Genomic DNA, 23,629 nt, shown 5'->3' with positions numbered 1-23,629 from the left:
AAGAACGACACCAACACCTACTGCTTTTTGTCTTCCAATCACACCCCTGGTGCAGCTGGCAGGTGAGGTGGTTTGAATCAGCCACCGGCGGGGTTTAGGGATGCCCCGACACAGGAAAACCAGGCTACTCCATTGGCCCGCTTACAGACTGCTGTTTCTAATACGAGTCCTGGACTGAAAGCGAATTGTCTCCAACAGAGAGCAAGGGGTTGTCCCTTTTCATTTGCAAGACTTTTTTTCTCACGTTGCTACAGCTGCCCAGACTGCTGATCTCTGGGTGCTTAAAGTTTGAATTGAAGTGAATGGGAAACCCCATACTTTTTTCTATCACAGACCCAGCTACAAATAAACCCTTTTCCCATTTGAGGTCTTGACCTGCACTTTTTCTACACAAAGGAAAGTCATCATCCCAGACTTTTTTTTTTTTTTCAGGCTTCCCGTTTTTTCTTTCTTTGAGCCTCACTTCATTTCTCGCTGTTGCTTTTGTTCCATGTTGTAAGTCCATCTCCCACCAAAATAGGCCTACCTCTGCCAACTCTCGTACCTCACTGAACTCCCACTTATAGACCACTCAAATCAAACTGGACCGTGTCACATCAGACTCAAGGTTCATCAGTTTAGCTGAGGTTTTCTGTCTGTCAGGATTTGATTGGCTTTTCACAGCACAAAATCACTTCCCTAAATTATGTTTTAATGGAAGGGTCCAAATTGTTTTTTATATCTAAATAACAGCCATTTTTTTTAATTGCACTATTATCACGTTTTCCACCAAGCCTTCATTCACCTCGCAGATGTCCTCTTTTTAGACTTGTTTGTGGAAACAGACCCGTAAGAATTATCAGTTTCTATTGGCTCGTATTTGTAATTGATTGACATGTTGGAGACGAACTAGTGTTGTTTTTACCTGCAACGCTGACAGAGATAGCTGTCCGGACACCTCCTCCTCTTTACAATCTGTGGCTTATTTGTTCATCCCGCCTTCCCACCTGTTTTCTGGCTGACAGGAAAACAAGGCTTTTACATCAGAGCGACTTGTAAGCTTCTTTTAATCTCACACAGACACACACAGTAGATCAGGATTGACCTAAGAACCTAAAAAAAACAAGCGATCGCTCCTCCTCCCCTCTCAGTGTGGTGAAGCAGGGGAGTGTTTTCCTATTTTCCACCTCCTCAATTATCCCTCCATCTCATTTGTATCTGTCCTTTACTTTTTTTTTTCGTTTTGCCAAGCCGTCATTTTACCCACAAACTACAAATCCACTCAACACACCACGCCTAAAGAAACATTTAACTCTGAATGATAAATTCCTCAGCATAGCAGTTGCTGAACAGACACTCACACCACAACACAAAGGAAGTGATGCCAGGTGGCAGCAGTAAGAGTGTAGGGCGGGGTCCCTCCTCGTCACCCCTCCCCCACGCCGTAGTCCCGCCCAGCAGACCACTGAGACCCTCCCGCTACGTCCCGGTATCTGCAGCCACCTTCTTCCTCGTTGGCTCCACCACGCTCTTCTTCTGCTTCACGTAAGTGGCAACAGTGCATTGTGTCACATACATACAGACCTGTTAATATGCTGCAATGATTATTTCATCTCATAAACTAAAAAATATTTCATATCAAAAATATAAGTGACAATAGAGTGCAGGGACTCTTTCTTTGGGCATGGACAGCTGAGTTTGATTGGAGTGGTGATGATTTGACGCATGCCTTGATCACTCCTGGAGCTGTAACGTGTCTGCATAAATTGGTGACCGTACAATGAGAAAGGCAGTGTTCATGGTTACCAGTGCTCCCAAGTCAACAAATTGCAGTCAGTAACTACAGCTTCAAGGTTCAGTGTGTATGATTTGGGTGGATATACTGTTGCAAATATAATATAATGTAATAAGTAGTGTATAATCACCTGAAAATAAGAATCGTCATGTTTCCTTTACCTTAGAATGAGCCGTTTATATCAATATACAGAGCAGGTTCTCGTCCACGGAGTCTTGCCCAGCAGTGTTTCTACAGTAGCCCACAATAGACAAACCAGACACTGGCTCTAGATAGGGCCCTTTGCAATTTCACATCAGCCACTTTAAGCCCCTTTTCCACTGCACAAAAAAACCTGCTAACGCTCTTTAATATCTGGCTTTTTAATGCAGTGGGAAAGGATTTAATCAGCATTCACGTCCAGGTGAAATGACTCTGCTGTCTCTATCAGTGCCGATTGGAGCAGGGTGAACATGCTTATTTTAGCTTCTTAACTGGCGAGATGCAATGACACGCCGCCCCAAAATACTGTCAGTCTCCACTTAAGCAGTCCTCAAACATCGATCCAAATTAGTCTGCACCGGGTTTGAAAGAGAGACTGAATGAGTAAGAGACATATAAAAAGAAAGTAACCACCGTAAAGTTTTCATAGGCCTCCATACTTCTCTCTGTTGTTTACGTGTTCTCTGGCGTGTCCGTGACATTGAATGTGACACACCAAAAAAAAACACACACACACAGAAAGGCATAATCATCTGCTGCAGAGCTGCTCTTGTCTACTGGCAATGGGAAAGGAGTCTACAGCCTATTTTTAGCAGGTTTACCCGTGTTTAAAATCTAAAACTGCATACATGTGCTAATGGTGGTGGAAAAGAGGAATTAGTTCGCGTTCCCGTCATGATGAGCACTGTTGGAAGAACACTGATTTTTAACGTGAAACTGCTTTGCTTGGTGTTTGTAGTGACTGAAATCACTGGGTCCATTTTTTTTTTTTTTTTTTTTTTTTTTTGAGTGGAAGAAATAAGAGATGGATAATTCAGTTCTTAACAAAAAACTGCTTGAATGTCTATGTCTTAACTTATAAGAGAAAAAAGTGAGCACACATTAGCAGCCCATCTGCAACAAGCTGAACAGCATCTGTGAAACACTGATTCGTAATGTGAAACTGCTTTATTCAGTGTTTTTACCACTTTTAATTACCTAGTTTTTTGGGGGGGAGGAAAAGACCTCTGTGGATAATTCAGCTCACAGTAAAAAGAAACAACTCCTGAACAATGAATACTTGAGGAATCCTATGGGAGTTCACACTGAGCACATGGAAGAAGTTTCAGCTGGTTGCCATCTGAAATTCTCCTCATTGTAGATGCCACTAAATCCTAAACACTGCTCCTTTAAGCTCATATCGACCCCAAACTCTAACCTTTGCTTAGCAGAACCAATAGAGAAATGATAATAGGAGTTAATAGGAGTAAATAGACTTATTAAACGTGTCTTCTAAAGCCAGTCCAGTTTGGGATACTTTTGGCAGAACAAATGATCTTAACTAAAGGTTTGTGAAGCCCATCAAACTAATTGAACCATAAAACATTTTTCAGTCATGACATTTTAACAGGTATTTGTTATTTAAACATTCAGTTTGCAACATTAAGAGCATTAATACAGCAGCAAACCACTATTTGCTATGTAAAGACATCATAGAGTAATGGCGTCCTGAGCAGAGAATGAAGTCACGCTAACCCTGTGTGTGTGTTGCAATCCAAGTTCTTTGTTGTGGTAAGCCAGTCCGGACACGCGTGCATGTTTGTATCCCAGTGGCTAGCTCATCGCCGTCACTTTTCACTATGCTTATACGGCAATTACTGCTGATATCAGGACGGTGTCGTCACCTCCGGTTCCTCCCTGGTTACCATTAGCTCTGTCAGTACTGTTGCCGTTGTACAGTGCTGTTTTTAAAGTTAGCACTGTTAGCTGCTAGCCGTCAGCTCAGCCACCTTCATGTTAAGAGCGGTGTCCAGACAACTTGTATGCTCTGAATTTAAGTTTAAAAACTAAAACGTAATGTAGTGTTGCATTTCTGTACAGTCGGATTGAAACAAACAGTTGCAGTCACATCTGAGTCGTTGCTGTAAATTTCAGTTTCAAGTTATTTATTGTTATATACACAGCAAACACAGAGAGGCAGCTGTTGGCAATAAAAATGTAATAGATAGATAGATAGATAGAAGTAAATATATGCAGGTATTATTGATTACAGAGTTCACTTTGCTGTAAATGTTTTTACTGAGAAATTTTGACATGTTTTCACTGCATAGATAGATTTTTTTAAGCTTGAAATCAACTGACAAAGCTGCAACAGAGATGTTATAACCATAGTGAAGTGGCAGCCAATTATAAGTAAGATCATATAATAAACACTGAATCAATCATACTCAAGCTGATCATGGTTTGAACTCTCTTTTCAAGTGAACTGTATTTAAAAATAAGATTGTATTTCATTCACAGTAACTTAATTCAAAGAACAAACAAAGCTCAAGCTGTGTTTGAAGTGCACAACTACCTATTGTAGCTGGATGATAGGAAGTTAAATAAGATTAAGTTATGTTAGGGGCTTCTTTTTGCCTTATTTTATAGCAATAGTAGAGTGATGACGGGAAATGAGGAGGAAGGGAGATGTGGAGCAGCAAACATCCCGAGCCGGACATGAACCTGGAACATCGCAGTTCATGGTCAACACCTTAACACCTGGGATATCATTTCAGCTGGCCAACAGAACTGATGTTAAACCTGCTCAAACGCAGAAGAGTAATATCTGTCTGTCTGTCTTTTGTGGGTCGGACACAGGCTTGACAATTGTGTTGTCTCTCAACAAAAACCAGGAGTAAAAAGCAGTTTGGCTGGCTTCATAGTTTCGGACTTTGGATACCAATCTTTTAAAACAACAAGCTGAAAACAGTAGTGTGGACTGAGCTAAGGTCGTTTTCGCATGTAAACAGCATTTTCAGTTTTATCCGCCTCTGTGTGGCCTTCAGCCTCATGAGTGTTTCTGACAGAATGCTAAGTCAATGGTGTTATAGACTGTCATCACTAATCTCGCTGACACTTCACTCCGGAGTGGGTTTGTGTGTGTGTGTGAGAGAAGGGAAAAATAGTGGTCAGAGTGGGAGCATGCGAACCAGTCTCTGTGGGAAAAGCAGTGTGTACATGATTTAAATGTGAGAAAGTCAGATTGACAGGTGTGAACAAGTGTGTGTGCCTGCCGTCTGTGTATATTTGTGCGCGCATATGTGGGAAAATCTAATCTGTGTGTGTGTGGTCAGTGTGGTGGTCAGATTAGTGAGGAGAAAATAGGCCAACATCTGTCACTCTGACAAAAGCCCATCATCCAGTCTCTCGCTGTTTCTTTCTCCCAGACTCTGTCAGTGTTTGAATCCCTGCGGTCACTCTCACACCTCCTCTTGTTTTCTCACTAGTGAATTAATAAAAAACATCAAAGAAAACTCCTTGGAGAACGTAAAGCAGTAATATGCGTGTAATTCATTTTGATATGTAGGCTTGTTATTTTTATTTGCAAAAAATAATTAGCATGGACTTGGTTTATTTTGGTTTGCATATAGTCAAATATACAAATACCAGCAGATGGCGTCAAAGCTGTCGGCAGCGTGTATTATTCCTAAAGCACTGTCAAAAACCCTATTTTTATTAAACCATTTCGGAAACACACCTGTGTGCTGTCGTAGAAGACTGGAAGCCGGAGTGAACTGCCAGCACAATCAGCAGTGTCCATCAAATGTGACAAAATGTGCTTTCCTGCAGCTTCAAAAATCTTATGGACTTCTTGTCTAGATTTGTTGAAATGAAAGCGAAACACTGGAACAGTTAGTGTCGGCACTATTTCATGGAGGTTGGAGCTCGCCTTGGATAGTTTAGGCCCTTTCTTACACCTGTAACTTTGTCTTAAAATGCATTCGATCCAGTTTAGTTTTGGTTTCAAATTGCAATCATGTGAGCACACAAAAGAAGTATACATGACATAGCAAAGTCCTGTCGTCGTCACCTACATGAACAGCGTCTCCCTACACTTGACACTGATTGGTTGATCAACAGGCTCTTCTGTCCTCTCATGTCCCCTCACTCTCATCCTCTCGTTGTTTCCATACAAACTGACACCTACACTGTACATTTACGACGACTTAACTGCTAATTTCTCCTCTGCTCCCATCACCAGCATCTGTCTGCTCGGAGTGCAGTCATTTTCTCTGTCACTGAACCACACACAAACACGACGCACTGAAGCGTTACACTACTCTTATCATTTGATGATAGCCTGCCAAAACTTCCTGTAATTGGTCTGACGGTCCAAACTATCCAAAAGATGTTTTCACTTCAGGAACGGACTGAACCATGGTTAAGTTTGAACCATCCGGACTGAGACCATCTCTTTTTGTGGAACCGTACACTGTCCTGCTGCATCAAACACTCATCAGAGCACTAAACAGTGTTTCCCACAGAATTATAATCTATGTGTGATGGTAGCTAGCGAACAGACTTTTTGTGTTTTTTCTTGCCTGTGCGTATTTGTATCAGTCTCTGTTCCCTTTCTAAATTCCAAGGTTTTTGCGGGTCTGTAAACGCAGCCCAGGTGGAACAGTTTGTGGAGTTTTGAGTGGCGGGGATGGGTAATTAACCAGTCGATCCGAAAATAGCTGATCAGATTGCGAGGTTAAGTTTCACTTTCACTGTGCCTGACGCTCTGTGCCCTCCATCTGTGGAGCAAATAATGAGCTAACAGTATATTCCAACAGAGCACCTAATGAACAATCCAGCTCCAAAAATAGAATATCTAAACGTGGCGGCAGATGTTTAATCATGGCAGCTCACCACAAATAAATGAACGTGTGGGAAACCCTGACTAACTGTGATTTAATCCACAGTCAAAAATCATCCCCAACAAATGCACACTTTCCCCCATTTGAATAATGTTTGCTAACAACCACAGTGACCGATTGTAGAAAAATTTAGGTGTGTTTTTGTAGGCGTGAACCATTTTCATAGATCTGCATCTTCAGGAGGAACCAGTGGGTGTGTGGTTGAATGCCACAGATGGTACGATGGAATCAGAATATTGAGAGACAGGTTAACATTGTTGCTTATAAAGTCTTTACATCAAATTTGTCAACATAAAGACAAAAATGAGGAAACCGTCAGCCTTATCCTTTTAAAGGGGTCTAAGCAATGACTCAGCTCACTTTGAATCTTCATACACTTTCACAGGTTTGAGCTAACGGACATGTTTGTTGTGGTAACAGCAACCAACTCTAACTTCAGGCTAATGTAAAATCATCTGCAGTCCAATCAAACCAACTCCTAGCTGTCCACATGTAGACCAATGTCCTGGAGCTCTCTGTTCTGGATGTAACAGATGAAATAAATACCAGACAAGAAATTCACCAAACAAGAATATTTCTCAGGATATCATGATGGTAATTATCAGTCTGTAAAAGGACCAACAAATGGCCATTCATCTTGTCATCCAGGGACCATGGCAACACTCATTCTAACCAAAATGTATGTTTTGTGACAGAAGAATCTTTCTCTTGTTTTTCCTCTGAAGCATCACCCACTGTCCTCTGTCTGCATGTTTCAGGTGTCCGTGGCTTTCAGAGCGTTTCTCGGTAGCGGTGCCCATTTACAATGGAGTCATCTTCCTGTTTGTTTTGGCTAACTTCTGTATGGCCACATTCATGGACCCCGGCATCTTCCCAAGAGGTGAGCATGTGGATGGTTGAGTATACTGTATCTATGTGACGTTCATGTGTCAGCACATTGTCCACTAATTACTGTCTGCAGTATGTTTATATTTCTGTTGTTTCATACTGTCAAGTTTGCCATTTGGACTAATTTCCAAAGTGTATACATTTCTTGCTCATCCACACTCAAAGGTAATTTACTGTTATCAAACCTCTAATTTACATTTTAATCATCACAGAGATGAAGAACTTCTCCACCTGTGTCCAACGAGCAGATTGTTGGTGGGTCAGTAAGGGGAGTAGTTACAGCACAAGTTTGAAATTCACAATTTGATTTAGTTTAATTTTAAATGTAATCAGAGCTCAAAGCAGTCATATCAACTGATCTACAGTGATAGCTTATATGCAGGGTTCCTGCAGATCCTTTGAAAGTCTTGAAAGGCATTGAATTAATTGATCTAAAAATAAGGCCTGAATTGATAATATAATGTCTTAAATCAATCCTTCAAGAGTCTTAATGCTTAGACATGGGAAGTTGGATTTGACTATTTTTTTTCCTGATGTAAAATCTCAATAATTTGTTTTTTTAATAATTTAGTGAATGCCTCTCACACTATTATCACACAGAATAACATTGTGGACTGCACTCATATTTTGTTTCTGGCTTGGATTCTCAGAGCAAAGGATTCACTGTGTGTTAGCTTACTGTCACTGTAACCTGGACGACAGGGGAAGTGCGGATTAAATTAAAATTAGTGCTTCAACCAAGATTTCGCAGCATGGCTGAAACCTGTACAAGCTACTGCATGCAGCAACCATCGGCTAAGAGTTCCCAGGCGAACTTGCGTGTGTGAACTTTGGTTCTGCATTGCATGAATCTGTTCACATATCTTGTAGTCTGCGTACGACTGTGTGCACTAGAATGTGACGGTTTGGCATGAAAACACAAACCGTTACAGCACTAATTGCTGATTGACTGACTGATTAATTCATTGACCTGTAGCTGAACTGTAGGAGAAAATCGGATAAAGATTCTCCCAAGTGTACAAATAAGATCTGTATCATCCAGTTTTTCACTAATCACTGATTTTCTGCAGTGTAGAAATGTAGAAATATTGAACATGTGAACTGTTTGGTCTTGTGCCAAGTTTTTAATGAGAAATGGTACAAAAATGTGTCAAACATTTGTTCGATGGTCGGGTATTTTAAGAAGTTAATGTGCGTATGTCTTTTGATGCCAGGGCTCAAATGTTCATTTTGTTAAATTTCAGGGTTTTGAGTGTGTGTGTCATCATGTGTGTGTCTTCTGTTCACGCCCCCTGCAGCCGAAGAGGACGAGGACAAGGAGGACGATTTTCGTGCTCCCCTCTACAAGACTGTGGAGATCAGAGGGATCCAGGTCAGGATGAAGTGGTGCTCAACCTGTCGCTTCTACAGGCCCCCACGGTGCTCCCACTGTTCCGTCTGTGACAACTGTGTCGAGGTGTGCACACACTCACCCATTCACCTTTTACTTATAATAAATTAGGACATTGTTCGTGTACACCATCTCTGAATACATGATAGTAAGATGGAAAAGTGGAAGACAAGATGAAAGCTGCATCATGCACACTTAGCCTGACGTAGGCCTACCTTAAAATATGTAAATCCAGTTTAGATATACTCTGTCTCCTGAAACACAGCTTTCCTTTAATGTTTTCTGGTGGAGAGGAGAGAATCAGTGTTGATCTGTTGTGGTAAGACACTGGACAGGCTCCCTTCATCCTTTGAATCAACAAAAACTGATGCTTAAATGCAACCAGCAGCAGCACTTTAGATGCATTATACATCCGTATAATGTTTCTGTGATAGACACAAAGACTTTCTGCAGACTCACTTGAAGGTATACTTTCCTGTGACAGCAAGCATACCCAAAGTGCATTTGGTTAATATATAGCTGATGCCCACCCATTAAAGACTCTAACAGTCTTTCAGATCAACTTGGGACATCTCTAGACCTTTTTCGTACTGGTATAGGAGTCACTGAATGTGACCTATTTTGATCTTGGCACCATGAACACATCAAAACAAGTGCATGTGCCTGTCTTTTAGTCCACGTCTTCTCTTATTGTTTTCAATTTTGCTTAATGGTTGCAGGATAATAGAGTTGAAAGTACAGTTTGATGTGGAAAAAGCCCACACTGCATCACCAGACTGAGATAACAACAATAAATGATTACAATCCACATTATTCCTGGCTCCAGGATACCTTGTGTGAAGTATGTGTGCAACTTTCGATGTCTCCTTTCACTGTGAGAGGAAGCTGTCTTCTTTGGGTGTCTTACCTTTTCTTAGGGATTTCTGGGAATGATAATAAACTGTCCCTAAATCCACACAAAAGGACACGAGACAGATAGTCTGCAAAAAGTCAGGTTTCTCCTTAAGAGTATCAGCTTCATAGCTTTCAACTAGGATTTCCATTATTAGGATTAAGTAGTCCATGAAAAATAAGGAATGCTAAAGTATCTCTTCTGACTCAATAAAGAAGCTAAATATGCTACTGTACGTTATCCAGGGTCACCTCTTCATTAGCCTCCCTTCCCTCTGTAGCAGAAGTCAAATGTATGATCAAATTAATCTGTTTAAGGTGTTGCCACAACATTTATCTCCCAGAAATCTGTAAGATAAAGGAAAACCTCTGTAAGAACACTGCTAGCTCTCACAGAAGCCAATTTGGTAACAGAGATAATCAAAAGCTGAGCCCATAATTCACACAAAGTATTATTGGGGTTAGAATATGGTGGTAGAATATAGGCACCCTCAGTTGAGTTGTAATTGAGATTAAGCTGTGGAGATTGGCTGCAGACTGTAGCTCATGTAGTGTGAAAGATTCAAAGGTATTTTAAAGGACGGGCATCACCATATGAAGGACTGCGGTCCAGATCTTGACCGAGTGACAGTTTTTTTTCTGGACCTGTGACCAATTTCTGATAGATTAATAACAATAAATTATAATCTCCACTGAATGTTGTTTTTTCTGAAGTAAGGATAGACTATCGGGCCGATATTTGAGTTTTTTACTTGTATTGGCATCGGCCGATACGCGCATGGGTTTGCGGATTTATTTTTCCCTGGCACTTTTTTTCATTTGAAAGTATGTGGTTAAGTTGAACAAAGCTGTTGAATCCTACTGTGTACAGTAGTTGTTGTTTTATTTATGCTTCATCTTAAATATTTGTTTATTTTATAAGGACATTACTGGAAGATTTAAGAGCACTGAACTCTTTTTTTATTTGAATGTATAATAATAATAATATTCTACCTGTTCTACCTCAACTTTCCATCTTTTCTTTAGTATTTTTTACTGTTCAATAAATGTCGGCTCAAGAAAATCGACAGTCCATAATCAGTCATCGGCTAAGGGTGATGGAAAAAAATCGGTATCGGCATCAGCCCTAAAAAATCCATATCGGTCTATCCCTATTCTGAAGGTCACCGCTCGAGACTGCGGGCGCAGCTAATCCAGTTAATGCAGCAGTAGCCTCACTCAATTACCAATCAAATCGATTGGTTACCGTGCCTGAGCAGTTCACTACAGAGGACAATGGTGAAAGAGATGTAGAAGAGAGTACAGACAAATGTCATTACTGTTTTTCTCACCACAGTGTCTTTTAACCCTCATAATGCAGGACTTCGACCACCACTGTCCCTGGGTGAACAACTGCATCGGCAGGAGGAACTACCGCTACTTTTTCCTCTTCCTCCTGTCTCTGACGGCCCACATCATGGCCGTGTTTGGCTTCGGCCTGCTTTTTGTCCTCTACCATCGCCAGAACATCGACCGCCTGCACGCCATCGTCACGTATCCTTTACAGAGCTTTCCCCATGTATTTTCGTCCTATCCAATCTGTTCAGTCACACTTTTGTCCACCTTGGCAAAAGCTGAAGTTCCTCCTTGGCTTCAGCTATGAGATGTACTGAGGATTCATTTCAGTGTGGTGTGGGAGGATTTCACTCAACACTCTGAGACAAGTAATGAAACTTGTCTGTTTTTTTGACTTGAGAAAAAGCTAACTGCCTTAAACAAATTTTATCAGTCCAGTTTTTGGTAGTCTGTTTAATCCGGTCTCTTAAAATATTCCTTGACCCCCCTGTGCTCCCAGGCTGGCTGTAATGTGTGTTGCAGGCCTGTTCTTCATCCCTGTCGCTGGTCTTACTGGTTTCCACATAGTGCTTGTGGCCAGAGGCAGGACGACCAATGAACAGGTGGGATACACAGTGTTTCAGTACGTGTGCACCAGTGTCATGTACAGTAGGACATCTTACAAACAGTGGCATTTTTAGATGGAAGAAACAACATTTACTACATACAAGACAATATCACACAATGCGCTGTTTTACATTTTCCACACAGTTAAACAGGGATGTTCATTATGACTAATGTCCCTGATGTTAAAAAGGAAGTTTAAACTTAGATGAGTCGACTGGTCTCTAAGTAAGAAAATGCTCAGAAAACTGTCAAAATTGAGCAAAATTTATTGTATAAGGTTAAACATTATCCTAAAAAATATTGCATGTATTATAGGAGCCACATCCAGGCTTCTCAGGCTCTCCCATTCACCAAACTAGTGTCAAGCCAAAGCTCCTCTCTCATTCAGCCTAGTGAGAAGACATCCAGCCAGTGCAAGTGTGTGTTAAGGTTTCATACTTTACGCGTCCGTGTACAGCTGCCGAGATTTACTGGGCACACAAACGTGCATGCGAGTCTTAGAGTGCACGTGTATGAAAGAGAAGGAGAGCAGTTTATCAGAGTCGCTGGTTAATCTCACATGCCAATCCAAACCCCCTTCCATTTACCTCTGGGCATCTTAATAAGTTTAACTGACAAATATTTCTGGTGTGGAATAGCAAGGGTAGCAACATTTAATTGAGTCGACTAACCACGCACATTCCTAAATTTAACACAGGTGATAATCCAACTGGGCACATACCTGTCCTTTAGGTAGCTACGTTTGCTCTGATGAGCACTTCCAGCTTCACCATGTTAGCATAAATGCAGCAAGTTTGAGTGCCTGAAAGCTGGGATTAAACCAGGAACCATCACACAGGTGGCCAAAAACACTCTTCTCTGACAAGATGGCAGTTAACCAGTTTTTCCTGGAGATCCACTTCACATTAGATCTGATTATTTTTCACCAGAGGTTTGGTTTATAACATATCTCACACTTGGTGTCCACCGAGTTGTTTAATCTAATTTTTTTACTTCAAAAGACAGACTTTCACATTCATTTTGTAGAAAATAATCCAAGTTATTCATGGTGACCGCTGTAACCACCTTCTTTAAAAGAAATACAGACCTTTGCCAACTATGAACAAATGATGACAGCAGTACTCTGCAAATAGCAATTGGCTCTGGACATGCAGATTGTTGTTTTCCCACACTCTGGGCACTTCACATTGTGAGTGTGGGTCAGTCCCCACCTAGGGGCCACTTGACCCAAGCGCATTTAAAACATCATTTTAAAACTGTTGGCAGCAGGTGGAGAGTTGCACTACTTGCCACAAATGAAGCCGTTTTCTCAGTGCTCAAATATTAAATAGATTTCAGTATAAGTGACGTTATTTAGAACAATATAGAGAAACAGTTAATGCCTTAAATCATACTGTATTAATATGGATGTTTTTTGGTAGTAGTGACGTGTTACTAAACATCCTTTTATACTGTATTCACCCTCCCTTTCATGTTTTGAATGCCTCTGTTGGTGTCTCTTTTTCTTTCTCCAGGTAACAGGGAAGTTCAGAGGGGGTGTTAACCCTTTCACCAATGGCTGTTGGAAGAATGTCTCCCATGTCCTCTGTAGCTCACAAGCACCCAGGTGCATTTTTTTAACCTTTTGTTTCCTTTTTTTTAACCACTACTCTCTCTGGTTTGCTGTACATTTCAATGCATTACATAACATTTCAAAGGCATGTCTCCACTCAAAACCTATCAATATGCTTGAGCATATGCTACATAACAAAATAACATTGACCTAAAGCATCCAAAGACCACAATTTAAGGGAGTAACTGAGATTGCCAGGAGTATTTGCAAGTATTCTTTGACATTTAAAAAATGCACAGATGATAAATAGCATATTTCAGTGCTCAGTTAGTTTACTGCTGCATTTGAAAGAAAGCGTGTACTAACAGTGTACGTGTGGTCGGCCTTTATGATGGGGACACTCACTGTCTCTGTGCTCTCTGCAGGTATCTGGGCAGAAAGAAGTGTGTGCAGAGTGTCTGTGTGCAACCTCCCTTTCTGCGGCCACAGCTGACGGAGGCCCAGCTGGCTGCAAAGATCCTGGACAACGGTATACAGGGAGACCTGCACCGGGTAAGAATCATTCTGTTTGATTCAGACACGAGATAAAGAAAAAACAGAATTGCTTTCGCCTGTTTGTAAACCTGTTATGTAAGGATGCTGCGCTTCTCATTCAGATCTGCACTTGGTAAGTTTTTCTTATGGGAAGGTCCAGATGGCAGCAAGAGGTTTAAAAGCTGTTTGCAGAAATCCTCTAAGGTCACATCAGTAACGGCAAGACAGCCACATGTATCAGCCCAGACTGGCTGTGACGCTTCGTAACACGGGTACAAAAACACACGAGTCTGTTTCAATGGGGTCTCAGAGTCTTTGACTGTTTTTAATCATCGTAGCCAAGAAGGGTTCAATTTTCAATTATTCTATAGTTGAAGCAGTGTTAAAAAATACTTCCATTCTTCTATTTTGTCATATTTATCCACCAATTTATCAATCACTGGTTTGTAATAACCGTAACAGCTACACCACACAGAGCAACTTAAAAAGATGGTTAATGTAACATTCAGCCATTTCATACCTTTTTTTGAATATACGAGTCACATCATTTTCATGTATGAAGTGTCTCCACTTATTTAGTCAGGTTTTTCGGTCACCTGTCTGTACATACATACGCTATAGGGATCGATAACAACATCTATATTTCAGTCAGCTGAATATGATATTTTGACTTTCTATCTTTCTTTTCTCTTCTGTCCAGTCCAAGTCCAGTCTGGAGATGATGGAGAGCCAGTCGTGTGACGCTGAGCCACCTCCTCCTCCTAAACCAGAGCTCCGCTACCCTGGAATCACCAGGGGAAACACAGAGGGTAACGTTTTCTAACATCCTGCTACAGTCTTGACTTCCATCGGCCATCTGCATCTTGTCTTAATGTCCTGTTAACATGAAACCCTGATGGGATTCTGATCTCAGAGTGATATTTTTTGTTCTTTCTCTTCCCACCCTCCTGCAGAGTGCAGTCTACTGAACAAAGCCCCTCCCACCCCCACCATGTACAAATACAGGCCCACCTACAGCCCCGGCAAGAACCACACAGCGCTCACACATGCTTACGCCAACCAGGTAATGCACACATAAACACACAGGAAAGACAGCCAGGTGATATACAAGCACAGTCAAGACAGTTTTTTCCTTTAACGCCCAATATCACAAATCACAATCTCAGACCCTCACTTCTCAAAGTCGCCAAAAACACTTTAATAGGGAAAAAATGGAAGAAATATCAGGAAAAGCAACTGAGAGGGGATCCCTCTCCCTAGATGAACAGATATGCAATAGATCGTGTGTACCTTAATAATAAAACTACAGTATGGACAATAACAACAACAAAATTACAGATAGATTGTAAACGTATGAGGAAAATGGATCCTGGAGGAAGTCAAGCAACTTAAGGTGCCACCAAACGCACAGGACCTGAAACGCAGGACCTCATCTTCACCATGGAGACCTGGGAAGAGGAAAGACTTCACACAGGACGGAGAACAAAAATGAGTACACGCAGAGGGACAGAGAGAGACAAGGACAAGCACACAAGCAAGAGAAACTTTGAAAGATCACACAGTTCTCAAGAGTATGCACAGAGTTCCAGCGGATCCTTAAAAGTCTTTTGAAGGCATTGAATTTTAGGGAAAGAGAATTTATGAGTGATGCAGTGGAGGGAGCCAGTCCCAGTGTTGTAACCTGGGCTATCAGTCTGATAGCCTGGACTGTGGAAGTTTTACTCACTGGACATATTAACCAAGCAGGTGGACTCCAAATCTGCAGTAACTATAATCCTTGCAGTAATGCACAAAAAAAGTTTCGAGGACGCTCAAATTTAGAAAGTGCATGTATGGTGTGTGTGTGTGTGTGTGTGTGTGTTTGTGAGAAGTTTTTTTTTTCCCATTTGTCCCTGCTTCTGCTTCTTTTATCTCTTCAATTTCAGTCTAATGCATCTCCATTTTTGTTTGTTTTTTCCTTTTGATTTCCTGTCGGTCATCTGGGTTTGGTTTCTCAGTGGCTTTCTGTTGATCAGTATCAGTAAGTGATTGTTCTAAAAGCATTTTTTTCCCCCTCTTATCTCCACTCGTAACTTTGTTTCCTGCCCCTTTCTGTTTGCCCTGGACGTGGGTGAAATACTGTTTGGATACATTTAAAATGGTTAGTGACTAGATTGATCTGTCTTGGCATGACTGGACAGAAAAAGTAAAACAGAAGTATAAGGCTGAGAAAGAAAGTTATTTTTGTATTTAAATTGTACACGAATACATTTAATTTGGTACAGATCAGTTGGTTCAACTCAGTATTTGCACCCATGTCTGGTCCATATCCTCCCTGTCGTGTCAGTCCAGCACTCACATATTATTTTGATTCTCCTTCATTTCTCCCTGATTTGAAATGTGTTTCCTGTAGATTCCCCCAGAGTTCCCTTGTAGCTCAGACACAGTATTAAAGGCTCAAATTTACTTCCATATTTTAATATGAAGTGTCAGTATTGTCCTATAAATACAATTTGATATCTAATGTTGGTGTTTCATGCTGCTGTCACCTGAGTTAATCTCATATGGAGAAAAAAAGTCAAAGGGGAAGAACTCTTCCTCTTTTCCTGTATTGTGGGCTTTAGGAGGTAGAAGCAGGGCGTGAATATAAAGTGTAATCTCAGTAACAAATCTAAATCCACCTTATTCCTGAGGGCACTACTGTAGAAATGATTATGGGCGCAACTTCCAGTGAGATAGCAGAAGTAACAGTGAGCTAGTCAGTCCCATATATTGTCTATAGTTAGTCCCAGTGGCTAATCTTAGTGGCTACCTGCCAGCACTTGTTCTTTTCAAAAGTAATTTGCTTTCAATTTAGTAAAGACTGATTTATTATTTAACTAATGTTAACTTAGCATTTTCTAAAATGTCTTTGCGGAGCTCTGGTACCTGTTGCACTGTCCGTGTCTGTAACGACTAATAACCACTCTAAGCTAAATATTTGTCTTCAGCAACTGTGTGTTGAACACGTAACCAGAACAAAAAGGGATTGTTCCTGTTGCCAACGGTACCGTTGATATGAGAAATAAAAACCAAATAAGTTTCACGAGACATAGCAAAAAAGTCTTAAATCAGAATTTGCAGAAGAGAATGACTCCTACATTGACAGGTCCGTCACTCAACGTCAGTACACGATATCCCCGCCTTTCCCCGTCTGACTTCATTTTCAACCTACATTAGAAAATTGCTCGTTATAAAATAAATTCAGCAACACACCTTGAAATATGTATTTAGTCATTAGGGCTGAGAATGTGCTACTGACTTACTGCACTTCCTTTGTATCACATAAAAAAATGAACGCCAAAAGTTATTTCTTTTACTAATACCTTATATTACTATTACTGAAGTCTGCTGCTAAATTCAGCATCATGTTTCGCTCAGAACAAATTTCAATAAATCAGAAGTTAAAAAAAATGTAAACTGTGTTGTTAACACAGACGAGCGGAGGATTAGCTGGGAAACATGACATTTGTTCACTTTACATGGAGCTGTTAAATGTTTGCCGAATGTATTAGTATCTCTTAAAAAGTCATCAGAAATCATCTTAAGAAGGAGTATATGTTTACCATAAGCTAGCTTGGGCCATGTTAATGTAGCAAGGCAAGCTAATTGCTACTGTCATTGGTTAAAAAGGAAAAAACAATGCTTTGAGATTGCTGTCAGAGATGGCAGAGGTATGATAACATAATCCCATTTGAGCTGTAACAGGTGGTGTGTTCCACGTTTTGCCATGGGAAGCACTTTGGGCTGCATGTTTGCATGAAAAGTGCTATATAAATAAAAAGAGTTTAGAGAAGATTAGCATACTGTAAGCAAGTTGTTACCATTGGAAAATGCCGGTTCCAGTTCCACGCCAGTAGTTGCACCCATAATTCACGCAAGATATCATGGGGGCTAGGAATAAGGTGGATAAAAGTACCAACAAAATAAATTCTGTTCATTGTTCCTGTTCACGTTCAGACAATATTTTCTTTTTTATTAAATTTATTATAACGTCTTAAAGGGATAGTTTGGATTTCCTAAAGTGGGGCTGTATGAGGTACTTAATCCATCCATGGTCAGTGTATTACTTCTATTAGATGGTGGTCAGCTATCTCCTAGTTTGGAGAAGCAGACAGTACTGCTGTGGATGGATGCTAAATGTATAATATTTTCACCCTTATTGTATTGTTATTGTCATATTGTCAGCCCTTTGGTTCTCTGTGGCCTTCCTTTATTTTAGCATTGAGTGGTGATATTATCAAGTAAACACGTTGAGTATCTAACAACAGGGTTATAGGAAGTTTAAGACCAATAATATCAGTGCTGACCTAAAAAGAGACAACTTCCTGTGTGGCAAAGACACATTGGCAGTTGAGGTGTTGTGTCAGGATGTGAACACTAGAGGGAGTTTCAGTGCAGCAGGAATTCATGGTGAAACTCCCGTGTGGCTCTCTACTCTTATTTGCTCAGCTGCTTCTTGTTTCTTTTCCCTCCTGCTGCCCCCTCTCTCCTTCACCTTCCCTCCTCTCTCTCCTCCTCCTCCTCCTCCTCCTCCTCCTGCCTCCTCCAGTTAAGTCGAGGGGAGAGTGTTGGCAGTGCCAGGGACTCCTCCTCCTCCACCTCCTCCCTCCTTCAGGCCAGTCAGCAGCCTGGTTTCCGCTCCCAGCCCAGCCTGGACCGGAGGGACACTTCGTCTGACAGAGTGGGAGGGGGAGAAGGTGGGGAGAGGAGAGAGGGAGGAAGAGAGGCGGGGGGAGGGGGCATCCCTGGCTACTCCCTCGGCGGACGCTCATACCCCTCCTTCTCCGACCCTACGGTCCTATCGGGAGTGGCGTCACGATCTTCCAGCTCCACGCACACCTCAGCAGGCGCCGTCCACGTCTCCGAGGCAACCACCACCTCAGCCAGCTTCAAGAGCTTAGCCAATCAGACACCCCCGCCTCACCACCCATCCCGCAATGGGAGCCTGTCGTATGACAGCTTACTGGCAGGTGGTGACGAGTTCGACAAAGGGGTGGCAGCGGGTTCGGCAGCCCCCGAGGTTTCCTCTGGGAGACCCTGCACGCCGGCAGCAGGCGGCTACAGCTCCCCCTTCCTGTCGTCACAACAGAGAGATTCTGAGATGCACTCCCAGTCCTCCCAGTCGCCCCATCACTACCACCGCTCCTCCACCCACCACCACCACCATCACTCCTTTCTCCATCGCTCCTCCTCTTCCACGTCCTCCTCCCCACCACCTCCTCCAGAGAGGGAGCGCCTGCTAGGCGAGCCCCACTCCGGCGCTCACCCCCAGTCCGCCAATCAGGCCTCTGCTCCCCCTTCCTCCTCTGCCCCGCCTCCCCCACACCATCATCACCACCACCATCACCACCACCACCACGCCCATCATCACCACCACCACTCCTCTTCCTCTTCCTCTACCTCCCGCCCTCCCCGCTTCTCTGCCCCTCATGCACCACCCCACCACGCTTATCCCTACCGCACCCGCTCCACTGACACCCCACTGGGATCCTCCTCCACCTCCACGACCCACCCTCCCCGCTCCCCGCACCCCCCACCTCTGGGCAAGTCGCTCTCTTACTCGAGTGCCGCTGCCGCCGAAATGCAGTACCGGCTGGTCCGAAAGGCTTCTGCGTCAGCCGGAGCGAACGCGGCGGGGGTAGGAGGAGGAGGAAGTGGAGGGATGGGAGGAGGAGGAGGAGGAGGAGGAGGAATACAAGCGCCGAAGTGAGTATGAATTTCGCCTTTTGTCAGGACGATTGGTTTGCTGTTAACCCTAAACAAACCACCTGCCCGCCTGAAAACCTGACTACCTGATTGACTGCTCCTCCTCCTCCTCCTCTTCCCTTCTCTCCTCCTCCTCCTCCTGCCAGACTTCCTGTGAGTTCTTCCTTCTTTCTGTGTCTCACTGTTACATGTGTGATGCTGTTGTGGTTTGCCTGTATGTCCTCGGCCTCTGCATTATAACCACCTTCTGTTTGATCGGCATATTATTTTGTGCCAGCACCTTTAGCAGACACATCTGTATCCATACCACGACATGAAACGTGTGCTGATGTAAAAGGCACAAAAATAATATTACACATCTTCAACGTGATGCAGCAGTGTAATGATAACAAGAGTAGAAAAACGGAAAAGTGTATACTGCCATACTCAGCGGGCAGTTTTAGTGTTACAGGGTTCCCACGGCTATGAAATTCCTGGAAAAGTTATGCAATCAAAAAAATATATTTTCCAGGCCTGGAAATGGTTTGGAAGTAACAGAATGTTCCCGAGAACATACATTGTTTTGTTTTGAAACACTTATACTTTGTTATGCCAAATATGTTCCTTGTATTGCTAATTTTAAAATCTAGCACTGCACTACGTGACCATTGAAACATCACTAGTATCACGTGATACACAAAGACCAGCATCACGTCATCACCAAGGTCATGTTCCCTGTAGGGGGAAAGAAATGCGCCGTCACATCAGGAGAGAAACAGGACAATGTTAAAAAGCTGATGCATAGCAGCTTAACTAATCCTTACATGATCAGATTTGAGGCACAGTAGATAAGTGAATATTCACCGTCAGTGTAGTAAATCGCTAAACGATGCCAGTGACAGTTACTACTGATGGACAGCTGCTTGATTGGGAGGCTGCAGCTATACAGTAATACAGTATAGCAGCCCAATCTCAGCCTGTAGATGAAACAGTTGGCTGTTAACAGGTTGCTTATTTACAGACAACACTTAGCCTACAGACACCTGGTGTTTAAATCAAATACACATATTTCATTTAATCACCAGGGGTCTGATTTATAAACACTGGGTATGCACAAAACGAGGCCTGGGTACGCCATCTCACACAAAAGTTGTGATCTTTAAAAACAGACTTGATGGAAGAAACTTTGACCCATGCTTATTAACATTTTGGAGACAGGAAATTGGTGATGCAGATGGTGAGGTGAAAGCCTGGTTGTAGAAATTATCGGAAAAAATTTGGTGCACACCATTTTTGGCTTTTGTTCATACGTACTTTTTTAGTATGGATCCTACGCATAGTTTTCTTAATGAGACCCCAGGTATCCAACCGGATATCTGTAATATCCAGCCACTGTATTGGGTCATTGATCCACTTTGAAAGACTGAAGCGGCATGACGATGATCAACCTTTAATTATTTAGGTCTCGTGAATGCTCAGGTTCAGGCAAGGTCACAAAAAAACTATAGACATTCAACAAGAAATAAATGCATAGAAACTTGTCAAAATTCTAATCCAAACATGTCAAATTGCATTGACATCAGTAGCATTTTTGCTTTTATGTTTCCCTAAAGGGCGTGGTCTTGACATTTTGCTAAGTACCAGTATGTGCCAGTCTGGTCTATCAGCATATGCAGCTAGTTAGCAGCAGGAATGTCAAATGAGCAGATGAAGTTAGCGAGCACTAGCAGTTTCTTTATTTGTAAATGCCTGGGACGTGCATGGTTAATAATTCATGGCTGTAACGCTATATATAGGTAAACCTATTTTTAATTACTTCAGTTAAGTGAGAAATGGGGTGAAGTGTTATGGAAGACTTTTGAAAATTCATTGGGGGAAAAAAGGTGTGGGAACCCTGGTGTTAGAATATGTCAATTTATGAATAAAGACGTACAAAAACATTAATTCAGGGCATGCAAAAGTAACAAATGTAACATATAAAAAAAGGCAATTATATCTGATGTAGCTCGAGATGAAGCTCCTCGGACTGGTGATCCAACCTTCTTGTATTTTAGTTTAGTTCTTCTCATTTTAGTTACACCGAGGCACAGTCAAACTTTTGCATGACCATAGTTAGACTGCTTCATCTTCTGACATGTGCGTCTCTGTGCTGTCTAGCATCCCCGTTGCTTTTCCATCCTGCTCACCGTACTCCACAGCTGCATGGGTTTAGTTCTACTGCTGTGGCTCTCTGATCACAGGAACGCCTCATTGTGATATCTTCATTGTGACCTTGACGACTAAATGAAATGGACTGTGTAGAGTTTGAATGCTGCATGTATTCTAGTTCACAGATTAACCAACTGTTAAAGGAAAATGTGCTTATGATCGTTTCTCCAGCATCGCAAAAATTCCCAGTCGTCTGTTAGTCTAACATGAATGCTTCAACCTTCATACTGAGATACAAGCTGTCACCAACAATGTTTACCTGACAACTGTACTGTGTGTGTGAGACAGTCCTGCAGGCTTCTCCTGTTCAGTTTCCAGTTTAGCACAAACCACTCCATTGTTAATGTCACTGTCAACTGCAGACTTCATGTTTACTCCTCTGTTTGTAAGAAGTCAGTGTGAACTCAGACCAGATCGAGCTAAAAGAAAGGACAAAAGTTAAGGCTAGTTCAGACCTTTAGTTACGTCTTATGTATAGCGAGAGTGAGCAAGCTGTTTGAAATTAAGTGTTAAAAACTGATTAGTGTCATTGACCTCCTTTCCTGATTTGTGACGCTGATCCACTTTGTGTTTTCCTAAAAACCAGGGATGAGCTGATCCAGATGAAACCTCTGAGTCGGACCAACGGCGGCCAGCCCTTCTCCTCCACTTCCTCCTGCTCCGCCCCTTCCTCCCCCTCTCACCCAGTCAGCGTGTCCGCCCGGCCCGGAGTGGCCTATCCCAGCTCGGCATTGGTGCAGAGTCCCGCCCACAAGCCTCAGGGTGGCGGGGTGAAGAAGGTAACGGGCGTTGGGGGCACCACCTACGAGATTTCTGTCTGAGTGGCAACCAGCCTCCTGCTTGACGACCAATGAGACGAAGAGGAGATACTGCCATCTCCTTCTGCCTTTTAGGGAGAGATTTGGATTTTTCATAATGCAACAAGCCACTGACTGACTGCAGACCTGGACATCTGAGGATGAGTTGAACCATTTTGTCCAGATCTCACTCCTCGCTGGCCGATTGACCGTGCAGATAAACTATGCTGGACTGTCTGGCCTCCAGACATTCACTTCGATATCTCTGCTGGTAAAATGAGAAGACCTGCACTGACTTTCTGGCACTGGGCTATAAAAGACTACTTTTTCGGGATCTCACTGGACCAAACAGGAACCCCAGTTTGGCTCATTTCTGTGGGTTTTATCCTCACTGTAGCTCAGTAGGTAGCAGGAGGCACTGGCATTGTCAGGTCTGGGTGTTACATTATACAAGTATAGCAGCGCAAGGCATCACCACTGCCAGGGTGAGGAGTGTGATCCACACTGGGGTCACTGATGAGCTCTGGATTAGGGTTTGACGACTGCAGGTTTACAAAGGTTGGAATCAGCACTTTTGCACTGAAGCTGCATTTAGGTAAAAATTGGTGCAGATGTTTGATATTTTAACATTTCACCATTTTCACTTTTAGAACATTAAAAAAAAACACCATGATGATGATAATGATGGTTATAATAGTGAACACATTTATGCAGTCTGTGGAACCCGATCAAAATCAAAGTAGAATCCATTTAAAGTTAAGGGCTTCCCATAGACAACCAGTTAAGTGTAAACTAAATGTGTGATCAGTCATATAAGATCAAGTCATAGCTCGTTTTTAAAGGAATACTTCCCCCACAAAATGACCATTTGTATATCAGTTACTAACAGCGTTACCTTGAACTTGTGAAGAAAACTGTTTTTCTCGCTTGCCTCCATGGGCAATGGAGAATCAAAAGGCAAACACTGTTGGTGAATTAAAGTAATTACGGTCAACATTTAACCACATCCATGCATGGAGCCGGGGTGCGGGGGCAGCAGGCTTAGCTCCAGACGTACCTCTCTCCGGAAACACTTTCTAACTC

The 23,629-nt window shown here is 42.4% G+C and overlaps 1 protein-coding gene across 1 annotated transcript; it reads left to right on the top strand.

Annotated features, from left to right (window-relative positions):
* Window positions 1-409: 409 nt before the first annotated feature.
* On the top strand, window positions 410-23,403 carry zdhhc5a (zDHHC palmitoyltransferase 5a). The gene is made up of 11 exons (XM_033623410.2): window positions 410-1,524; window positions 7,398-7,519; window positions 8,826-8,983; window positions 11,169-11,341; window positions 11,643-11,745; window positions 13,264-13,355; window positions 13,727-13,853; window positions 14,536-14,644; window positions 14,789-14,898; window positions 18,406-19,562; window positions 22,336-23,403. Exons 1-11 carry the CDS (start codon window positions 1,361-1,363, stop codon window positions 22,568-22,570), a joined length of 2,550 nt encoding a protein of 849 aa, XP_033479301.2. The 5' UTR covers window positions 410-1,360; the 3' UTR covers window positions 22,571-23,403.
* The last annotated feature ends 226 nt before the right edge of the window (window positions 23,404-23,629 follow it).

Source organism: Epinephelus lanceolatus, chromosome 3 (genome assembly GCF_041903045.1).
Source record: "Epinephelus lanceolatus isolate andai-2023 chromosome 3, ASM4190304v1, whole genome shotgun sequence".
Classification (NCBI taxonomy): domain Eukaryota; kingdom Metazoa; phylum Chordata; class Actinopteri; order Perciformes; family Serranidae; genus Epinephelus; species Epinephelus lanceolatus.
This window is presented reverse-complemented; position numbering and strand designations above follow the sequence as displayed.